The sequence below is a fragment of the Aedes albopictus genome, chromosome 3 (genome assembly GCF_035046485.1).
Source record: "Aedes albopictus strain Foshan chromosome 3, AalbF5, whole genome shotgun sequence".
Lineage (NCBI taxonomy): Eukaryota > Metazoa > Arthropoda > Insecta > Diptera > Culicidae > Aedes > Aedes albopictus.
The window spans coordinates 401,562,008-401,583,564 of NC_085138.1; the positions used below are offsets into that span (position 1 = coordinate 401,562,008).

The following is a 21,557-nucleotide window of genomic DNA, read 5'->3' on the forward strand; positions in this document are numbered from 1 at the left end:
ATGTTGAACAGCAAGCACGAAAGACCATCACTTGCCGTAGCCTGCGAGATTTGAAGAGACTCGAGAGTGTCCCTGATACTTGAACTACGCACATCACTCGATCCATCGTCGCCTTGATCAACCGTGTCAGTTTATCCAGGAATTCGTATTCGTGCATAATCTGCCATAGCTGTTCTCGATCGATTGTGTCATACGCCGATTTGAAATCGATGAACAAGTGATGTGTGGCCACGTTGTATTCGCGGCATTTCTGCAACACCTGGCGTGTGTAAAATACAGGTAGGGGATTTTTCCAAAGACCTCTAGAGTCAATGTTCTAGAGGCTCTGATTTTCAGCAAAACCACGCAAGACAGTCGGAAATGGTTTTATAAGAACATTTTCTTGGCATTTTTGAACATAAGGCATTACAAAGACAATCCATTGTTTCCAACCAGGTTGCACAGGCTGAACGAATACTAACATTAGGCAAAGGACAATACGAAACATCCAGTGAACCCATGAAGGATTTCTTGTTCGACGGAAGTTTGCCCTGACTAGAGTGAGAATCCAAACCCTTACTCCACGGAACTCAAAACTCCCTAAAAGCCCCGTACATCCCACACCGCAGAAGTGAGGTTCAGCCAACAGAAAACTAAAAGTACGCACAAGAATCCATGCCACAAAAGTTCAGCCTATTGGGCGCAGTGGCTTAATTTCCCCAACAGGGGAGGAAAAAAAACGCACAAGAAAAATGAAAGAATTAATTTTGAATTCCAATTTTAGTTAATTTTAAAACGCAGACAGTGACAGTTCGCTATAACCTCAAACTAGAATCAAAACGTGTTCAAACGTCGATTTTATTGATAAAATTCGTTTTATAGTATTCGAAGTCTCATCCACGAAAATATTAAGGTGTAAATGTTCTAGCATTATAGCAATAAGCCGAAAATTTAGAATAATTGCAGAATGCCAGTGTTTCATTTACCGTTATGTGACAATTCATTTAACCCATATCCGCCCAGTGTCCTATTTATAGGACAGATGTCCCGAACGCCCAGCGTCCTATAAATAGGACAGTCCTTTTGATGGGAATATCTCCAGAATTATGCAAAATTTTAGAATACTTTCTTCATAGAAGATGTTCTCCACACCCACCTTGCTCATAGTGGACAATATAGTTTGTGACTGGTTCACTAGGTGGCGTAAACGATGCTGCAAAGAATACATATTGTCACGATCTGTGAGCTTCATTTCCAATGCGAAAAAAAAAATCCCTGGAATCTTGACAATGGATAATAATAAGTTCATTTCTTCGGCAGAGTTGTTAATAAATGCATACAAAAATCGGTGTATGTATGATTGTATGTTTATATGCTTGTATGTTTACATGTTTGTATGTTTGTCTATTTGTGTGTTTATATGTATGTTTTTAACGCCAATGCTGCTTCGGATACTATGCAATAAGGGTATCTAAGGATCGGACTTCATAAGTAGAACTGAAAAATGAATATCCGACGCCATTTTGAAATCCAAGATGGCGAACAATATCCAAGATGGCGGCCACGGAATGGTTGTTTGATCTATAATACCATGCAATATGGGTATCTATCCCTAGAGCTGTCGCGTCTTTGACTACCTGCAGCGACGCCGCGCTCACGCTGTGTACCACAAGCGTGCATTTTTCATGGTGCGTGTACTCAGTACACGACGCGAGCGCTCCCGGGCTATCGATCGGGACTGATGAGTAGATGTCAAAAATCTACATTTAACGTCATTTTGAAATCCAAGATGGCGGACCATATCCAAGATGGCGGCCACATAATGGTAGTTTGTGCTATGATACCATGCAATATGGGTATCGATCGATGGGGCTTTATGAGAAAAAGGGAAGAAGGTCATGACAGATGGTAGGGTAGTGGGTAGGGAAAACGGTGGAGCAGATGGTCAGGTAGAGGGTTTGGGTGAAGGATAGAAAAGAGGGAGTAGAGTGGAAGGTTAGGGTAGAGAGTAGGGTGGACGGTACGATGTATCTATCGATCGGGCTTCATGAGTAGAACTCAAAAATGAATATCAGATGCCATTTTGAAATCCAAGATTGCGGACTATATCCAAGATGGCGGCCACGGAATGGTAGTTTGAGCTATGATACCATGCAATATGGGTATCAATCGATCGGGCTTTATGAGAAGAAGGGTAGAGGGTCATGGGAGATTAGGGTGGGGCTTATTTTAAAAAATGTCTCCGGGATATGATTTCCCATGTGGAAAGTGATCCACTAGTCGCAATAAGTGAGCTGTACAAAAATGAGCGATTTCGGTTGATATTCAGGGGTGGCGCAGTCGGCTTTTCGAGTCCGTATGAAGTTGATCATCAATATTAACTTCTTTTCTCGATCAGCCTAGATAGCTGTGTAGTGTCGGTAGCGATTGTCTCAATTGGCTAAGAATAACACTACGGACCGCCTGTTCCGGTGGTAAGAATCCACCAACAGGTGACCCCTAATTCATGGTGTGATGCGGCTTTATGCTTACCGTGCCTAGGAATGAATGGCTAGGGGGGTCTAATAAAAACCTAACCGCTAACGGAGCCTGTGGAGTACCAGGGCGCCCTTCACAGTATGTAGCCCTTACTGCGCTAACCGGAGCAATGGTGCAGTGGACCTTGTGTTTCTCCGAGACAATCAGCTGCCCTTCTTTAGTCTCACTTGAGGCTAAATAAGGGCGGGATTATGAAGATGTTGTTAATTAGTTTAAATTTTCACCTATATGGTTTCGCATTATGCGATTTACACAGTGTATTCTGTGTATCCTCGCCTTTGGCGTTTTCCAATCGATACCGATTTGGTTTTATTGTTGCTGTTCTTTGTTGTGCTGCTGTTGCGAAGAGTTTAATCTTACCTAGTTTGGGTAGTGGCTACGGTTAGGATAGCTCAGATCAATCTTCAGCATAAAAGAACAGCAACGATCAATCTTTGCAGACTTATGCAAAATGGTACAGCCCAAGTGGCCTTGGTACAAGAACCTTACTTTCGTAAGGGAAATTTCTATCTAGGAAACCTTGTGAACCCGGTGTTTGCCACTTTCAGTAAACATGAAATGGCAAACTCGCGTGTCATGCCTCGAGCCTGTGTGCTTGTCAACAACGCAATAGTTGCTACACTCATCTCTGAACTAACCACCAGAGATGTATGTGCTATCACAATTGATGTATCTGTTGGAAACCTCAACAGGAAATACGTCTATTGTTCTGTGTATTTACCACATGATGAACCATCCCCTACGGATGCTTTCAAACAAGTCATCGCATACTGCACTTCAAAAGGCCTTCCGCTAATTGTTGGCAGTGATGCTAATGCTCACCATATCATCTGAGGCAGCTCAGACATTAACTTGAGAGGCTCCAGTTTGATGGAGTACTTAAGTAGTACAGATCTTGCATTACTTAACATAGGCAACCGCCCAACCTTCATGGTATCTGCTAGAGAGGAAGTGTTAGATATAACGCTTTGCTCTAGCAGAATTAGTCACGAGCTGACCAGTTGGCATGTGCCAGATGAAGAATCTTTATCTGACCATCGCTATATCTTTTTTGAACATTTAAATGTTACTTCGCAAACATTGCGTTTCAGGAATCCTCGGTCAACAAACTGAGATCTTTATACTGATTTGGTTGCAGCCAAATTTCATGGATATTCACCATCCATTGACACTCCAAGTGATTTAGATGATGCCGTTGATACTACAACGACCTTCATCATGGAAGCTTTTGAAGAAGCATGCCCTCTACGGTCTGTGAAGATCACAAGAGGAACCCCTTGGTGGAACTCTGATCTGGCGAAACTCAGGAAACAATGTAGAAAGAGTTGGAACAGACGACGTTCGGCTGGTTCGGAGGCTTTCAGGTCGGCTCGCAAGGCCTACAGGAAAGCTCTCCTGTCTGCTGAACGATCCGGCTGGAAAAAACCTTTGTACAAATGTTTCCAGCTTGAGTGAAGTCAGTCGGTTAAACAAAATCCTTGCGAAATCTAAGGATTTCCGGGTGAACGAACTTCGTTTGCCAAATGGCGATCTGACTTCCTCTGATGAGGAAGTTCTGGAATGCTTATTCAGCACACACTTCCCTGGATGTGTGGATATTACATCTTCGGATGATCCTGATGTCTTTTCTTGTAGTTATGATTCTTTAGCTTCGGCTCGGAGTATTGTAACTATAGAATCGATTAAGTGGGCTCTTAATAGCTTTGCTCCTTTCAAATCTCCTGGGGCAGATGGGATTTATCCTATTTTGCTTCAGAAGGGATTTGATTATTTCAAACATGTTTTGAAAAAACTACTTGTTTGCAGTTTTGCTACAGGGTATATTCCCAAATCCTGGAGGGATATTACTGTAAAGTTTATTCCGAAAGTGGGTCGTGCGTCGTATGAAGAAGCAAAGAGTTTCAGACCTATCAGTTTGACCTCTTTTCTTCTGAAATGCTTAGAACGCATTGTGGATCATCATATCCGTGATGTTCATCTGGCCAACGTGCCTCTTCATGTGAACCAACATGCCTACCAATCTGGTAAGTCCACTGTGACTCTTTTACACAAGGTTGTTTACGATATCGAGAAAGCATTCGCTCAAAAGCAATCTTGTTTGGGTGTTTTCTTAGATATCGAGGGTGCCTTTGACAACGTGCCTTTCGATGCCATATTGGAAGCCGCACGGAGTCATGGTATATCTCCAATGATTTCCAATTGGATTTACCAAATGCTCAAAAACCGATATCTCTTCTCGACATTGCGTCTAGCAGGGATTAGGAAATTGAGTGTTTGTGGATGCCCCCAAGGGGGAGTCTTATCACCGCTTTTGTGGAATCTCGTAGCAGATACGCTATTGAGGCAACTCAATAATAGCGGTTTTCCTACTTATGGTTTTGCCGACGACTACCTAACATTGTTAGTTGGTATGTGCATCAGCACCCTTTTCGACCTGATGCAAAACGCCCTTCAGGTAGTTGAGGGTTGGTGTCGCCAATATGGCCTTTCGGTTAATCCGAGTAAAACATCTATTGTTCTTTTCACGGAAAGGCGAAACCGTAATGGCGTTCGACCTTTGCGTCTCTTTGATTCTGAAATCGATGTGACTGAACAGGTAAAGTACGTTGGAGTCATTCTTGATTCCAAGCTTTCCTGGACACCTCACATTGAGTTCAGAATCAAGAAAGCTTGTATGGCCTTCGGGCAATGCCGGCGTACTTTTGGTACAACTTGGGGTCTAAAACCCAAGTATATCAAATGGATTTACACAACTGTGGTTCGGCCAATATTGGCTTATGGATGTCTTGTGTGGTGGCAAAAGGGTGAAGTGAGAACGGTCCAATCAAAATTAGGCCATCTCCAAAGGATGTGCTTAATGGCGATGTCTGGAGCGTTCTCTTCAACTCCTACGGCAGCGCTAGAAGTTCTCTTTGACGTTGCCCCACTACACATTCATCTCAAACAAGAAGCCCTTTCTTGCACTTACCGGTTACGGGTACTCGGTCTACTAGAGGAAACTCCTGTGAACCGCAGTTCAACACACACCTCGTTGTTTCCACTTTTGGTGAATTGGGACAAAATTGTCCTTGCTCCAAGTGATCTTACAATTGCTTGTAATTTTCCATATAGGACATTTTCCACGAAATTCCCTTCCCGGGAAGAGTGGACATCTGGTTATCTGGAAAGAAGTATTTCAGACGGCATCGTATGTTACACTGATGGCTCCCTTCTCGAAGGTCGAGCAGGTGCTGGTGTTTATTCTCGTGAGCTAAGGCTGTATCAGTCTTATTCACTTGGTAGACACTGTACCGTTTTTCAGGCCGAAATCTTTGCTCTTATGTGCGGAGTGCAATCAGCACTTCAGCAGCACGTAATGGGCAAAGTAATATACTTCTGTTCAGATAGCCAGGCTGCTATTAAAGCACTTGCTTCGGCCAACTCCAGGTCGAAGATAGTTATCGCTTGTCGAACTCAAATCGAGGAGCTGAATTCAGCAAACGCTGTTCACCTTCTATGGGTACCTGGTCATTCTTCCATCGCTGGAAACGAATTGGCTGATGAGTTAGCTCGCTCTGGAGCATCACATGACTTCATTGGCCCTGAGCCAGCTATTCCGATATCGAAGTGTTGGATTAAGCTTCAGATTCACACCTGGGCTGTCACTCAACACAGACAATATTGGAATAGTTTGGAGTCATGTCGTCAAACCAAATTGTATAGTGCTGAGCCATCTCTACGGGTGGCGAAGTATCTAACTAATCTGTCTAAGCAGAATTGCAGCATGCTGGTCAAAGCATTGACTGGCCACTGCCGACTCAGCTATCACATGGCGAATATTCAGCAAGCTGATTCATTTGCCTGTGATAGCTGTGAATCCGATTATGGAACTTCGTATCATTTGATATGTAACTGTCCAGTTTTCGCGCAACTGCGTTTCCGAGTATTCGGTAAACACTTATTAAGTGAAACTGACTTCAGAAACCTGAATCTTCAGGATATTCTGTTGTTCTTAACCCGCTGTGGTAAAGAGCTATAGGCTCTCTTTCGCTTTATGCGTTATTACAGTGCCCTTTTCAGGGCGCTGTTTGAACCCATTGTGGTACGCTTGTGCGTTAGTACCCTCTTCCAGGGTATTTTTCCTATTTCCCTACCTGTCCCTATCCCCATCCAAATCCTTTTTCCTTCCTTTTCCCTCAGGTAGATGATGAAATAGGCTGTTATTTTGGCGATGGCACAAATGTCCCAAATGGAGGATAACGTGCCTCTGGAGCCGGCCTTCTGATACCTTGATGATACCATGCAATATGGGTATCAATCGATCGGGCTTTATGAGAAGAAGGGTAGAGGGTCATGGGAGATTAGGGTGGGGCTTATTTTAAAAAATGTCTCCGGGATATGATTTCCCATGTGGAAAGTGATCCACTAGTCGCAATAAGTGAGCTGTACAAAAATGAGCGATTTCGGTTGATATTCAGGGGTGGCGCAAAAATTTTCAGTATTTTTTTTACTAGAAGAAACCTTCAAATACATTTCAAAATTAATGTTAAAACATAACATTTCCAGACTAAATCGGTGATTTAAGAACCCAATTGGGCCAAATTTGTGCTCAAAATTACAATATCTCCACTGGTTTCCGAGTTATTTGAAAAAAATGTCATATTTTGGCATCTAACCCAAAAATACCAAAATACTACATATTTTTTCAAATATCTCAGAAACCAGTCGAAATTTTGAGCACAAATTTGGCCCAATTGGGTTCTTAAATCACCGATTTAGTCTAGAAATGTTATGTTTCAACATTAATTTTGAAATGTATTTGAAGGTTTCTTCTAGTAAAAAAAAAAAAATACTGAAACCCTTTGCGCCACCCCTGAATATCAACCGAAATCGCTCATTTTTGTACAGCTCACTTATTTCGACTAGTTAATCACTTTCCACATGGGAAATCATATGGGAAATATGAATAAATATAGATTTCTTCCGAGATTTTTTTTCTGGCAATCCTCAATCAATCGAGGCAATCATCTTCTATGGTTCTTGCAGGAATACCTGCTCAGCTTCTGCCGGCATTCTTGGCGTGATCTCTCTAAGGATTCTATCAGGTATTCTTTACGGGATTCCTTCAGGAATAATTTCAGAGTTTTCTGCCAGAATTGCTTACTTTCATACTTTCAAAGTATTCTGTCGAAACATATTTAGAGAATCCTAATGGACTTCTTTCTACGAGCCGGGATCCTCGCTCGGAATTTATACAGCAATTCCTCCCGAGATTTCTTCTGTGATTATTTCAGGGATTCCTACCAAGCTTTCAGCTGAGATTCCCTCAGAGTTATTCAAGATATACCTCTCAGAATTCCTTCAGTAATTCCTCCCGGGATTCCTTCAGCGGGAATGTCCTTCCCCCAGCGATATGTGTTTCAGACTTTTGTACGTAATTCTAAATTGCAATTGGTAGATCGAATAAAATTGAATTTTTGTGTGATTTACCATTTTCATGTAGCCGTAAGACACATTCTCTTTTCAATGTAACTAGATAGTACCCATAATTATACAATAAAACCCACATATTATTCACGAATTAAAAATAATGGAGTAGTACAAACATGAGTGAAGAAATCGTGTAGGGGAATTGTGGGTAAAATGAACAGGGTGGTGTTTTTCAACAATCAGGCTATTTTTGCATATTTTAACGATTGGGTTCTATGCAACAACATAAACCATTGTACTTCTGCTGTGGCCTTAAAAATTAACTAAATCACTTTAAAATCAGGAAAATAGCGAAAATCTTGCAAACAATATGGTCTGATGTAAAAATGAGCTAATCGTAATTAAGGTTAATTCGTACATTATTAGCAAATTTCTACATGTGTGATGCCATATTCTAATGATTCACTCCTAAGACAAAACATTTAGTGAAGAAAAAAAAATAGTTATTATTTTTATTAAAATTTTTGAAGTTATTTTAAATCAGAGCTTGGGGGTAAAATAAACAGTTGCTGCAAACTTTATATCATTTTTTCAAGATTTTGTTCAAACTCAATATACTGAAATCTCTAACGTATATCGTTACATAAATAGAGTAAAAAGTTAAGAAAACATATACTACTTAAACAAAATAAGATTGTTATTAGATTTTTTTTTTCAAATAATTATTTCTGCCCTAATTTATAAGTCCTTTTTCTATTCTGTTTGAGTGGTTATCATCTTTCTCACTTGTTGAGAGCTGTATTGTATCTATACGGATCAGAATATAACGATAGAAGTTGTGCTGAAATAGAACTCGAGAAAATTATCAGATATTAACCCTAAAAGGGATACCTGGGGTCCATTGGACCCCAGGCGCCTTTCAAAGCTCGTCTTTGATGTAACACACTCAGCGAGGTGACGAAGGTATCCTTTTTAGGGTTAAGGACCTACAATGAAGATTATTTTTGGAACTACACCATAGACTTTCATTTTTTTCGTCACATCATTCTTATTTTATTTTAACTTGACCTTTGATAACAAATTTATTTAAAGTTTTAAATTGTGAGACACCTTGGGCGTTAACGGGCTAATAAAATTTAGAAATCTGTTTGAGCAAGTCTTCCAATGACATGTAAGTTTTGCAGCAAAATGTGGGTAAAAAGGTTTTTATCAGTTTGTTGTGAATGTTAGTTTACATTATTTCTAGTAAAGTTCGACACCCAATTCAGTACCTCTACCCAACAATTTCGCAGCGTGACTTTACTCCATTGCACGTATCGAAAAAAGAACCAGGGAAACGTACCGAACATTTTTGGCGAACTTCCAATACAACGCACATAAAATGCCATTATACCTGATGGATGCCTTCAGTCGAACGTGAGAATTGCGCTACAAGCATGATCAAACATTTTGGAATTCTCGTTTCAATCCTCGCAGTCGTAAGCATTGCGTATGCGAACCAACACAAGATCGTCCAGAAGAGTCTCAGCGAAGCCAACGCCGAATGTGGTTTATATAGTCCTTCGGGCCCATGCCGGGCACGATGTGTGACGCTGTTGACCCGTGATTGGAACGACACGGCCGGACTGAGTCCAGTGTACGATCGCTTCTACCGACCGGATCCGAACGATCACTGCAATAGCAACCGCACGCAAAGATGTTTGAGCGATCTCGGAGCAAGGGTGGCTCCGGAAGGCACGTGTCTTCGCGCTTCCGGATCTGTCCAGTGCTATCTTGATCAGTACGGTGAGGTGAACATGAATGCACCAAGATTTGTGAAGCCCACCCCGCTGCAGCAGCAGTTGATCATTTGGGAGTGTGGCGCCATGCTTGGCCTTTCGGGTGATCAAATTCTACGTTCGATCGGGGATTCTGACTACAGCATGCAGGAGACGCGATGTCTCTATCGGTGCTACCTGATTCGAAGCGGAATGTATACCGACGAGGGCGGACTGAATATGGAGAGATTTTATGTGGCTTGCGGAGGATACGAAGACGAGTTCTACCAGAATGTGACTCAGTGTGCGGAGCGAGTGCGAAGTTCAACGAGTTGCGATGATCGGTGTACGCTGGCACAGCGACTGGCATCGGAATGCATCGGAGCGCGGTATGATCAAAATCTGAACCCTGGAGGAGCTAATATCGATGCGCGGGATGGTTCTACTGTCACTTGTGAGTAAAACCAGTTTGAAAGAGTAAATTCTAAGGAAATGTAAACCGTTTTCTTTTTGTTCTATTGCAGATGCTGTTTTCCAAAATTATGCTGGACGAGATATGACAAACTCTTTCGTACTAAATCAAGGATAATCAAATCAAATAAAAAAAATATAAACAAACTTATATTCGCTTTTAAATATTTTTAGAATTGAAATAGGACCATGCGGGGTTTCTGAATGCATTCAAGGGGGTTTCAGGAAATCAGGAAAGGGGAGAGTGTCTTCAGGAGCATTTATGGACTTCCAGGAGGTTCAGAGGAGTTTCAGGGGGCTTCACATGCTCTCAGATGAGTTTCAGGGAGGATTTTCAGCTGGTTTCGGCAGAGGGTTTTTCAGGGATTTCGGAGGGACTCAGTTTACAGGGGCCTGAGAAGGTTTCAAGGGGTTTGTGGAGGCATTTAAGAGGCGTTTTGGGGAATTATTGAGGGTCTCAAGGGCGTTACAGGGAATTCTAGGGGGCTTTATGAAGCTACAGGTTTTGGCACTACATTTTGGATCACTGCTTTCAGCTTCAATGAGATTTTAGAGGCGTTTCATAAGAATTTCAGGTGGTTTGGGAACCTCCAAAAACTTCCTTTCGTCGATCAGCCACCAACCGATCACGCACCTCTCTGCATGTCGTCCATCACTATAAAAGCTGTTCCAAGCTCACGTGTGCTGCAGCAACTCTAGTAGATGGTATGATTACCTCTAAACGTTCGCACCGTGAATCCTGTCCAGTACATCTCCTGTAGTGCTACGATGCCGAACCCGCGGTCCTTCAGAAGATAGGTGAGTTGCGGGTGCTCCCGGTGAAGTTAGAAGATCGGCAGTTCCACGTAACGAGTTTCCAATCGCAAGTCCTTCTTGTTCGCTGGATCGTTGCCGTTGGAGTCGGTTTGTGTTATCTGTGCTGATTTTCTGTTACAATGGATTTTTATGGCTGGCTCGTAAGGTCAGACACCAACTCCCTACTTTCTGAAGAACCATAGTGCACAGCTGAGCTTAGAGTCCTTCCCTGGTACTCGGACGTTGATCAGCCGCCCCTAACATGGTGATCAGACGCTGTTGTGAGCCGCTCCTTCTGGAGAACAGACGCTTAGGTTTGCAGAGAAACCTCCCCCTTCCCTGTCAGCAACGATCAAAGTTCCCAGCGGGGTTGGTTACCCGATCTTCCCTAAGGTTGCTCATAGTTTCCGCCTGGTACCGCGAGGAGGTAGGGATAGGAGAGAGTGCCATGTGGAGATAGGGATAGGAGTTGCTGGGCAGAGGCTAGTGATCTTAATGCGATCTGTATTGCACGAATTACTCAGCCTTTTAACCGTTCCAACTTATCTAAATCAAATATTGTGTAATCAGATCTTAGTAAAAACATTTACATGACACTTCTTTGAAGATACCAAATCTCTAGAGTACAAGAGGGTTTGTCTATCCAAAACATCGTTCTGCGCCAGTGTGCGCCGTGTGCCATAACTATCGTCAATATAATATATTCTGATGGGCGGTACTGAATGGCCTCTTTTTTATGCTGGTCATAAACAAGTTGCACAAACAGAATCTGAATATAATACCGCAAAAAATAATTTTAGTCTATCAAAATCACGTTGAGGAAATAATTCAACATTTTCCCTTTGGGACCAACAACTATTTATCTTCGATTCGAACTCGTCCGAAAGAACATATTGGAATTTCCACCTTCATAGGTACTGCTCGAGCCATTGTCGACGATGTTCGCCGTACTGCCACTGTTGACCACACGATAAGTGGCATCCGAATCAGCATTCTGGTCGTTAACCACTGAAATAATAAAAAAGAAGACGCGATAAGGAATGCGAACTCATCTTATCAGCAAGTGTTTTTGATTCGCATAGTTGTCTATCAGTTGTATATAACTAAATAAAAAATCAAACCAAGTCCCACCAGCTGCGGACATTGAAACAAAATGATACATACTGTATACACTACTCGCTCGTGATGCCAAAACGTAATTAGCTGAATCGCCTTGATTCTGCATTATTGATGAGGTTGCGTAATCCACCCCGATACACTCGGTTGCCATCCGCTGAGCCAGCGTGCATTTGTCCTCGCATGGAACTTCTTGGCGTAAGCGAGATGCACATTCAGCCGCCTGCTGGAAGAAGTCATCCTCGTATCCACCACATAAAACGTAGTATCGCGCCATATTGAGCCCTTCCGGTTCGCTGTATAGTCCTGACCGGATCATGAAACAACGAAGCACACAACGTGTTCCCTGCTGTTTGAACTCCCAGTCGTTCAGTAATGCGTCGTGTTGATCCGAATAACCTAAAATGGCGGCACATTCGTAGAAGAGTTGCGCATCCTGCAAGATGGTGAAACGAATGAACTGAGGGACAGCGGTGTTGACCTCGCCGTATTGGTCCAGATAGCATTGTACTGATTCCGACGCCCGAAGACAGGAGTTCTTCTGAGGAATTGTTGTATCTCTTGAGCTTAGGCATCGCTGAGTGCGATTGTTGCTACAGACGTCGTTTGGATTCGGATGAAAGAAGCGACTGTACACTGGGGATATGCCCAGTGTGTCGTTCCAATCACGTGTAATTAGAGTTACGCAACGGGAAAGACATCCTCCCTGGACATTGTACTGGGTGCACTCGTTGGTTGTCTGTTGCAGACTCTTGTAAACAATCTTATGCCGATCATTTGCTGTTACTGTGGCCAGGGTCAATGGGAGTAACCAGATAATAAACTGAACCATACTACCACTATTTTTTTACCAAGCGGGTAATAAGCAGTTGTGAAGTCGCCGGTAGTTATTTCATTACTAAGTCAACTGTGGTTGTTTGAATTCTTCGCGGGTGTTAGCTTCCGCAACGGCATCCGGGTCACGTACCAAGCATACTATATAAACTAGAATAAGACGTTTTTGTTACATTGCGTGGGAAACTATGATTTGAATGTTTGCTGAAGATATAAAACTCTCATGGAAATCAGTGTTAACTTTCACATAGATTCATTCAGAAAACGCTACCAACGCTATCTTCTTTGGAATACTCTAGTTAAAATCTTCTTGATTTCTCTCAGCATTTCATTGGCAGCTCCATTGGATAATCCAAAGATAATGCCCGATAAATAACAAATAATTTCCGAAGAGAACCAATGAAACTTGTAAGTATTTTTTCAAGGTAATGATGAAGAAAAAAAAAACAGAAAAAAAAACTAAAAGAAATTTCGGGAGGAGTTCTAAGGAAAATGCGTAAGATGTGCTTTAAAACCCCTTCCGAAATTTCTTCAGATGTGGATCTTTTGTGAAGTCCTTCAGCCTCTTGCCATGGAGCTCCAACCCTTACTTCCTAGTTTCGAAATAAGTAACCTAAGGTAAGATCGGGTACCCGAGCAAAGTCTGAAAGCAAATTGAAAATAAATTTTGATGTTGTGATATTCAGGCTTATTCTGCGCGGCGTGTGAGGTGAGACGAGTCGAATGAGGTGACAAAAGTCGACTCGCTCCATTTGATTTACATTAGTCGTCTCACGTCACGTGAGACGAAACCGTCCGTCTCACCTCACACGCCGCGCAGAATAAGCCTGATTGCAAATTATGATAACTCAGGTTGTTGTCGTTTTGGTCGTTTTAACGGTTAAAACATCAAAAATGAGAGCAGAAAAAGGCTCCCGAAACAACAAGTTGAAAACAATTCCTGCTATCAGTGATAGCAAATTGATATCTGTTTTTGCTATCAATACGAAACAAAGGAAAATCGTTAAATACATATATGGGTTTTTCGATTAATATGAAATCCTAAACGTTATGAGATAATTACACTAATGGTATATTCTTAGAATTATTATACAAGGTTGCCTAGAAGTTTTGAAAACACTTAAAAACTTTTTTTTTAATAGTTTGAAATGACAGCACAACGAAATCTAAATTTGAAGTCAAATTTGATATCAAAATGTGATATCAATTTGCTGCTGAATGCAAATCGAGTTTTCGATTTGCTATCATTTTGTTGTTAGACTCTGCTCGGGTAACCAACCCCGGTGGAAACTTTGGCCAAACGCAGACAGTCACGGGACATTTGCTTCGACAAACGTACGGGGGCCCTCTCCGAATAGTAAAGTGGGAGATTGGTGTTAGGCTCTGCAAGCCTTCCTTTGCAAAATCAAGCAGTATATAACCAACAAATTATACGACCCGAAACAATTGGCGACGACTCCAGCGGCGTAGAGAGACTTACGATTGCAAGCTGGATCTGTCAATTTCATCGGGAGCACCCGCATACTCGCTGATCTACTAAAGAAACGCGGGTTTGACATCGAGGTATTGGACATTATCCACGGTGTGAAAGCTTAGAGGTGTTAAATCATATACCATTCACATAGCTGCGGCAAATACGTTAGCTGGGAACAGCTTTTTTCGTGATGGGTGATATGGAGAGGCACGTGATCGGTTGGTGGCCGATCGACGATAGAATGTGCAAGTTGAGGGTCAAGGATCGGTTCTTCAATTTCAGCATAATAAATGTGCACAACCCATACTCAGGCAGCAGAAGCAGTGATGATGACAGGGACTCATTCTACTCTACACGAAACTTCAGCGTGAAAACGACCGCAGCCCAAATCTCGACTACAAGATCTCTTTTTTCCAATACAGCCTCTCTTATCGTTACACCTGGAGATCACCACAGCAGACGGAATTTCCAATCGGCCACGTTCTGATTGATGGAGGACACTCCGCCAGCATTATCGACGTCAGGAGCTATCGCGGCGCCATCATTGGCTCCCACTACCTGCTGGTGGTCAAACTGTGCCCAAAACTATTCGTCATCAACAATGTAGGTACTGGAGACCACCACGGAACAGCCTAGAGCGACTGAAGCAACCGGATATAATCTCAGCATACGCGCAGAATCTCGCGGCAGCGTTGCCAGACGAGAGTGAACTCGATGTGGCCTCTCTAGAGGACAGCTGGGGTATAGTAAAAGCAGCCATCAACGACGCAACCAAGAGCACCATCGGGTACGAGGAAAAAAGTCGACGGAACGAATGGATTGGCAGCGCGGGTAGCGCGGGCGGTAATGCTGCAGCAAGACACCAGGCAGAACATGCAAGCACAGACAAACAGACGTTTCACTGCCACCTATTGGTAGAACCGCGCGAGACACTGTCGACCATCAATCATGGTCGATTTGACGTTTGTCTAACACGCACACTACTACACATATCGCCTGTAATTTACGTTTGCATCATTCAGCAATGTGTACACTGGTAAACGTCAAAGCGATCGAACATTAGTGCCTCTAGTGGAAGGATCGCGGAAAACGAATGAAATTTGAATTGATCGTTAAATGCATGTACCATGCCGTTTTGAAAAGTGTTACGTTTGTTTGTCTGTGATGTAACGCTGCAAACAGAGGCGGGAACAGCAAACCCGTCGCTTTCAGGAGAAAAAAACGCCACCTGGAAGAAGCGGAGCGCGAAGCAATGGAGCTGCTGTGCCGATCCCATGAAACACGGAAGTTATATCAGAAGCTCAATGCGTCATGCTCCGGCTTCGTGCCGCGAGCCGAAATATGCACAGATTAAGGCGGGACGGACGCACGTGAGGGGATCGAAAGGAGGAAACAACACTATGATAAACATCTGAATGGTGCGGAGTGCGCAGATATGGAGGACCAAGGCAGCTGAAGAAATGACTACATAATTACAGCAGGGAGCCATAACGAGCCAACTCCCACGTTGAGGGAAGTTAAGGATGCTATCCAGCAGCTCAAGAACAATAAGTCAGTTAGTAAGGATGGTATCGGAGCTGAACTTATCAAGCTGGGGAAAAGTTGCCCACCTGCCTGCACCTACAATTAATCCGGATCCGGGAGACCGAACAGCTACCGGAGGAGTGGAAAGAAGGGGTCATTCATATGCCGCATCTACAAGAAAGGTGACAAGTTGGAGTGTGAGAACTTTCGAGCGATCACTAGTCTAAATGCAACATACAAAGTGTCAGATCATCTTCCGTCGTTTTTCACCTAAAGTGAATGAGGGCCCACATAGCCGAGGCGGTAAACGCACGGGTATTCAGCATGACCGTGCTGAGGGTGACGGGTTCGATTCCCGGTCGGTCCAGGATCTTTTCGTAAAGGAAATTTCCTTGACTTCCTTGGGCATAGAGTATCTTCGTGCCTGCCACACGATATACGCATGCAAAATGGTCATTGGCAGAGGAAGCTCTCAGTTAATAACTGTGGAAGTGCTCATAGAACACTAAGCTGAGAAGCAGGCTTTGTCCCAATGAGGACGTCACGCCAAGAAGAGAGAGAGAGAGAATGAGTTTGTCGAATTTTATCAGGCTGGCTTCGTCCATGGTCTTCCAAAAATGCCGCGAATACAAGTACGAAGTAAAAAACTGTGTAAGGTTTTCGGGCGATCTGTATAATTCATTGGAATTTTGCTGGGACTGTGATTAGGTGACAGTGGACTTCGTCTACCTCGGGTCTTTATTAGCTGGCGACAACAACATTAGCGGTGAAATTCGAAAGCCTATCGTCAGTGGGAGTCGGTCCTATCATGGGCTCCAGAACAATACAAAACGCTTCAAGGCCGGTGATTCTCTATGGGCACGAGACCTCTACTATGCCCGAGGAGCGCATGCAAGCACTCGAAGTATTCGAGTGTCGGGTGCTTTGGACTATCTTTGGAGGTGTGCAGGAGAATAGTGTGTCGCGGCGAAGAATAACCCACGAGTTTGCTGTATTCTACGATGAAAACCCAGAAGCTGAAAAAAAGATGGAAGGATACGATGGGTACGGGCATGTTGTGAGAATACAGAACAACAAATCTTCCTTACAGATATTCCCCTAAAAAGCCCAGGTTAATCATCAACAACAAATCTGCAAAGTTGGTGTATACAAAATGTTCGGATGGTACAAGAAGGCCTTCAGGAGAGTGTGCTAGATGGGCGAAGCAGCTACAGAACGATTGGCTGAGAACTGCACCCACAAAACGAGTGTTCTGGCGAGTATTTCAGTTTTATATATGTAATTGTCATGTAGCGCTGAATAATTGAAATTAAACCAAGCATTCCACCACTAATTCCAACTTATATTATTTCAGAAATTAATGCAGGGATTCTATCAGAATTTTCTTCCGGGGTTCCTTCAGAAAATTATCCCAGGATCAATTCAGAAACACCTTCTAGGGTTCCATCAGGGAATCTTTATGCTACGGAAACGGCTAAGCAGTCTCGAAAAAATCAAACGATACTATTTGATTTTACCTAACGTTTCGACCACTTTTTTGGTCTTCTTCAGGGGTTAATCGATATTATCGTTTTTCGTCAAATTTTCTGCATAGAACTGTCGGGGTCTGGTTAACTATTTTGTACATCGAGGTGGTGAATTAGTGATTCGTAGCTAATTTTTAATTTCTCGTCACTAAATTCTTCCACTTGTTTTGGGCACTGTTTAGTTTTCTGTTTGCTTAACCCCTGAAGAAGACCAAAAAAGTTGTCGAAACGTTAGGTAAAATCAAATAGTATCGTTTGATTTCCTCGAGACTGCTTAGCCGTTTCCGTAGCATAACTATCCCATTCAGTCGAACCCTCCCAATCCAATCACGGAATCCTCCTTGGATTCGTCCAGGAAATCCTTCCTGGGATTCTTCCGAAGATTTCTTCAGAAATTACTTCCGCCATTCCTCCAAGAATTACACTCAGGATACCTCCACGAGTGATTCAGGATAGAGTTATTATACACATTTGGACTACCTCCCTTGCACTTAAGCGATTCATGTGGCCAAAAATCTAAAATACACTTCATTTAATATGAGATTTAGGTTCGGTAGTTGAAAGTAGACCGATTGGAACACTAAACCCCAGGACATTAGTTTGCTAATCCATACACTTGAGACCATGAGATCATTAGCAATTTCTTCGGCTAAAATGAACAATGTTGAACTTTTAAAGTAGTTTCTAAAAGCTTACATGTATATACCTTTCGAATGACATATCAGACATAGAAAAGTAGAATCTGCCAAAAATGGCTCGGTTACAACAAATTTTTGATCTATTGAACAACAATGTTGAAGACACTATCAGGATCTTGAGAGATATGAGAGTTAAATTTCATATGCTTACTAGCGCCGCCTAGTGGAAAAATATCGAATCAAACGGTCCTTGGCCTGTAAGTTCTCTTCGTCGTGTTTTTTTTCAAACCTGCTGAACTAAGAGTTGGTCTCAAATCCTTCCCAACCAAGCTGAATTATATGACCAAGGTTTAGGCAATTTGGCCGACGAACCCCCCCCCCAATAACGTAGAGAACAAACCTGCCGATAAGTCACCTTATATATCAAACTACCTACAGAAATGCAATTTAGCCAATTGTTTGGATGCGTCTAATCCTATTGTTTGGGGACATTTTGAAATACTCTCTAGCGCCACCTAGCAGAAACGTCCCGAACAAAATTGTTTATTGTTAGGCAGGCTTTAACTTTCTCAACATCTTTACTGAAATGTAAGGATCACGAGATATGCGAGAATACACGCTCAGAAAACCGTTCTGATAAACGTGAACAAACAAACGCAAATATGAGAACAAGCAAATATACACCGTGAACTGGAACTAGTTCCAGCTGTCAATATGGGCGTTCTAGAAAACGTGAAATCTAGTTCACGGTGTGCATTTCTTATTGTTGTTATCGTTGCTATGCATAGTTCCCGTTTGTTCCCGTTGCCGTGATTGGGAGTACACGTATATCGGAACGGATTTTTTTGCGTGTACATGTTGGAGGTAGTGATTTCCAAAGTAAGTGAAATTCTCCTCTGGGGCGAAAACCACATTCACGGTTGCATAGTAAAACCCCCTTGTGGACAACAAGTCCGTCGAGATGGCCACCCTGGTCGCATAACGTCAGCGCTTGTCAGTTTGGCAAGCTTAGATATACGTGACAAGACAAAACGTCAAACCATTTCTATAAGACTATATGCCACGCTACATTATTCTCTGAATTCATCTAACTAAAGTGTATTTCTTGAAGTTATTGGCTAAATTATTGTGAGTTTTGATTTTCATTTTCCTCAATTGTGTTACTAAATTCGCATTTATCTTGCAGTTAAAACAAGCAAAGTTCTTTGATCGGTTATAATTTGTACTTGGAATAAAAGGAATCACTGAAAAGTACGATAATTGACCTAACCTATATTATATACTAAACTAATTATTATAATCTGTTTTTTTAGTTTTGAAGCATCGCTGAAGTAAAGTGCTATCGAAATTCAGTCCGTTTTTCTTCTCTACTGATCGAAAGAACACCCCTTCATAGACCATTACAAATTCAAACCATGTATCTCACTTTCAGAATAGTTTGGATGATCCAGGAAGCCTCTTAGTTATCTTAGCCTCAACCTATCTTTTTCACATTTGTTACAAGTGTTACAAGTGTAGATCTGGACCGGAGGCCTTTACCATATAATACTATAAGAGTTACTTCAGATATTCCTGATGTAGTGGAAATTTGTCTCCCCCGATTTGTATTCCACGTATGAGTCGAATGGGATAAATTTAGATATCGGAGATGAACCAGCCTCGGGCTGAAAGTCTCGATAATAAAGATAAAAAAAAAATAATTTAATATTCGTGCACTTTTATTGATAGGTCGTGTGCAAATGTAAACCGTATATCTCAGCGTCAGAGTTTGGATGATCTAGAACAATCCTTAGTTATATGATATTTGGTTAAATTAATCATCTATGATAGCAATGAAGTTTTTCGGCTTTCGGCCACGGAAAAAGCATTGATAATTCTATATAATTGCTTACGTTTCGATCCTTGCGTTAAATCGAGAAAGATCCAATTCAAGGACCGAAACGTTGGCAATTACAGTAATGTTCCGATTTTATCACGCCCTTCGCGTGTCAGTCCTTTATTTTTCATTAATTTGCTGTTACATTTGAGAGCAAGTGCTTCCCCTCTTCTTCAAGATGAATGTTGAAGGCGCGTTTTACGACGATAAAAATATTTAAAATGCGAATAGATTTTATAGAATATTTGAAAGCAGTATGTACAATAATCCACATACTGGTGATCTCAGGTTCCCTGATGCTCTGGAAATTCTTCTCTCATGGCTTTCATTACATGTCCCAAGTAACATTGTTTAGTCATTTATTCTAGAAGGGGTAAAACCAAATTTAAAACCAAAATTAAAGATATAAGGTTTTATGACGGTTTTGTAAACATCTTTGGCAATCAAAATGTTACTTGGGGTGTGAGTCAAATGGGTAAAATCCGGCATTAATGCATTTCTATTGTTAGAACATTCAAAATTTGCACCATATTAATTAATCGATTAATTAATCGATCTTCTATATCTACTAAAACACACTGTACTAAGTTTGAAATGTACGCGATGCATTGTTACGAATTTAGATATTAAGGTCTACATTCCGGAATGATTTCGATGGCCTAAGAAATCCTCTTTGATGTGAATCCGATTAGAAAATGATATCAAGATTTTATCATATTGTGTAATGATGTTATGAAGTTTTACAATAACTTATTATGTTATAAACTACACTGATTCAATCAAGATAATTACCTATTTTTTTATAATCAGATCAAAATTATAACATAATGAGATATGAATTTTAGCTGCAGGATTACTACTTTCTATCAAAACGTGTAACATTATTGACCAAATGTCGAAGAATCAAAACTAAATTATATTACAATGAGTTATCAAACAGCATTTATAACATAATGTGATATATTTTAGTTATATTATTTCAAAACAGCAAGGACGTTGAACAAGATTATATCCCAATGAGTTATACATATCATGGTGTGAGCTTTTGGAACGTTCTTCTTAAATTTTCACACAGTTTTCTAAAATTTGTAGAGATACGTATTTTTTGAAGAAGTTACTTTGGAAAGTCTCTCACTACTTACGTGGAGTTTCTATTCGGAACTGGATCACAGTTTCTCTCAGCTTTTTTTTACACAGAAGAACTGATTTGCTTATACAATTCGAGATTAATTTGATACAAAATTTATTCAAGCTAAATTTCTGTCGAAACTTGACTGCTTAATTCAAGCAGCATAGCATTCCTTTCAGAATCAGCATATTAAAATGCTGTACTCTTAGACATTCCACGCATAACTTCGATGTTCATATTTTTGCTATAAAGCACTACAAACTAATGAAAGTCCTGCTCTTGGAAACGTGCGTCGTCCATGCCGAATGTGACAAAAACGATTTTCTCCGATACAAAACCATACACATTACAAGCTGTACGTGCCTTGACCACAGCTACATTTGCTTCCGTTCGACTAAAATGCAAAGAATGTTTGGCTGATGAAGAGCAATAAATTGACTATCCACAGCTTGGATGTCACCAGTAGACACCTCAACGGGGAAAAAACCAAC

General features: G+C 41.6%; 2 protein-coding genes across 2 annotated transcripts; one reads left to right on the forward strand and one right to left on the reverse strand.

Annotated features, from left to right (window-relative positions):
- Positions 1–9,150: 9,150 nt before the first annotated feature.
- Positions 9,151–10,272, forward strand: LOC109426499 (general odorant-binding protein 45). The gene is made up of 2 exons (XM_019702027.3): positions 9,151–10,137; positions 10,208–10,272. Exons 1-2 carry the CDS (start codon positions 9,327–9,329, stop codon positions 10,270–10,272), a joined length of 876 nt encoding a protein of 291 aa, XP_019557572.3. The 5' UTR covers positions 9,151–9,326.
- Positions 10,273–11,782: 1,510 nt separating this feature from the next.
- LOC115255982 (general odorant-binding protein 45-like) lies at positions 11,783–12,938 on the reverse strand. The gene is made up of 2 exons (XM_029854202.2): positions 12,114–12,938; positions 11,783–11,957 (listed from the first exon to the last, which is right to left on the reverse strand). Exons 1-2 carry the CDS (start codon positions 12,895–12,897, stop codon positions 11,809–11,811), a joined length of 933 nt encoding a protein of 310 aa, XP_029710062.1. The 5' UTR covers positions 12,898–12,938; the 3' UTR covers positions 11,783–11,808.
- Positions 12,939–21,557: the final 8,619 nt, after the last annotated feature.

Coding starts and splice junctions, on each gene's coding strand:
- LOC109426499 (XM_019702027.3), top strand. CDS start 9,327: ATGCCTTCAGTCGAACGTGAGAATTGCGCTACAAGCATGATCAAACAT. Junction 10,138..10,207: donor GGATGGTTCTACTGTCACTT/GTGAGTAAAACC, acceptor GTTCTATTGCAG/ATGCTGTTTTCCAAAATTAT.
- LOC115255982 (XM_029854202.2), bottom strand. CDS start 12,897: ATGGTTCAGTTTATTATCTGGTTACTCCCATTGACCCTGGCCACAGTA. Junction 11,958..12,113: donor ACGAGCGAGTAGTGTATACA/GTATGTATCATT, acceptor TTATTATTTCAG/TGGTTAACGACCAGAATGCT.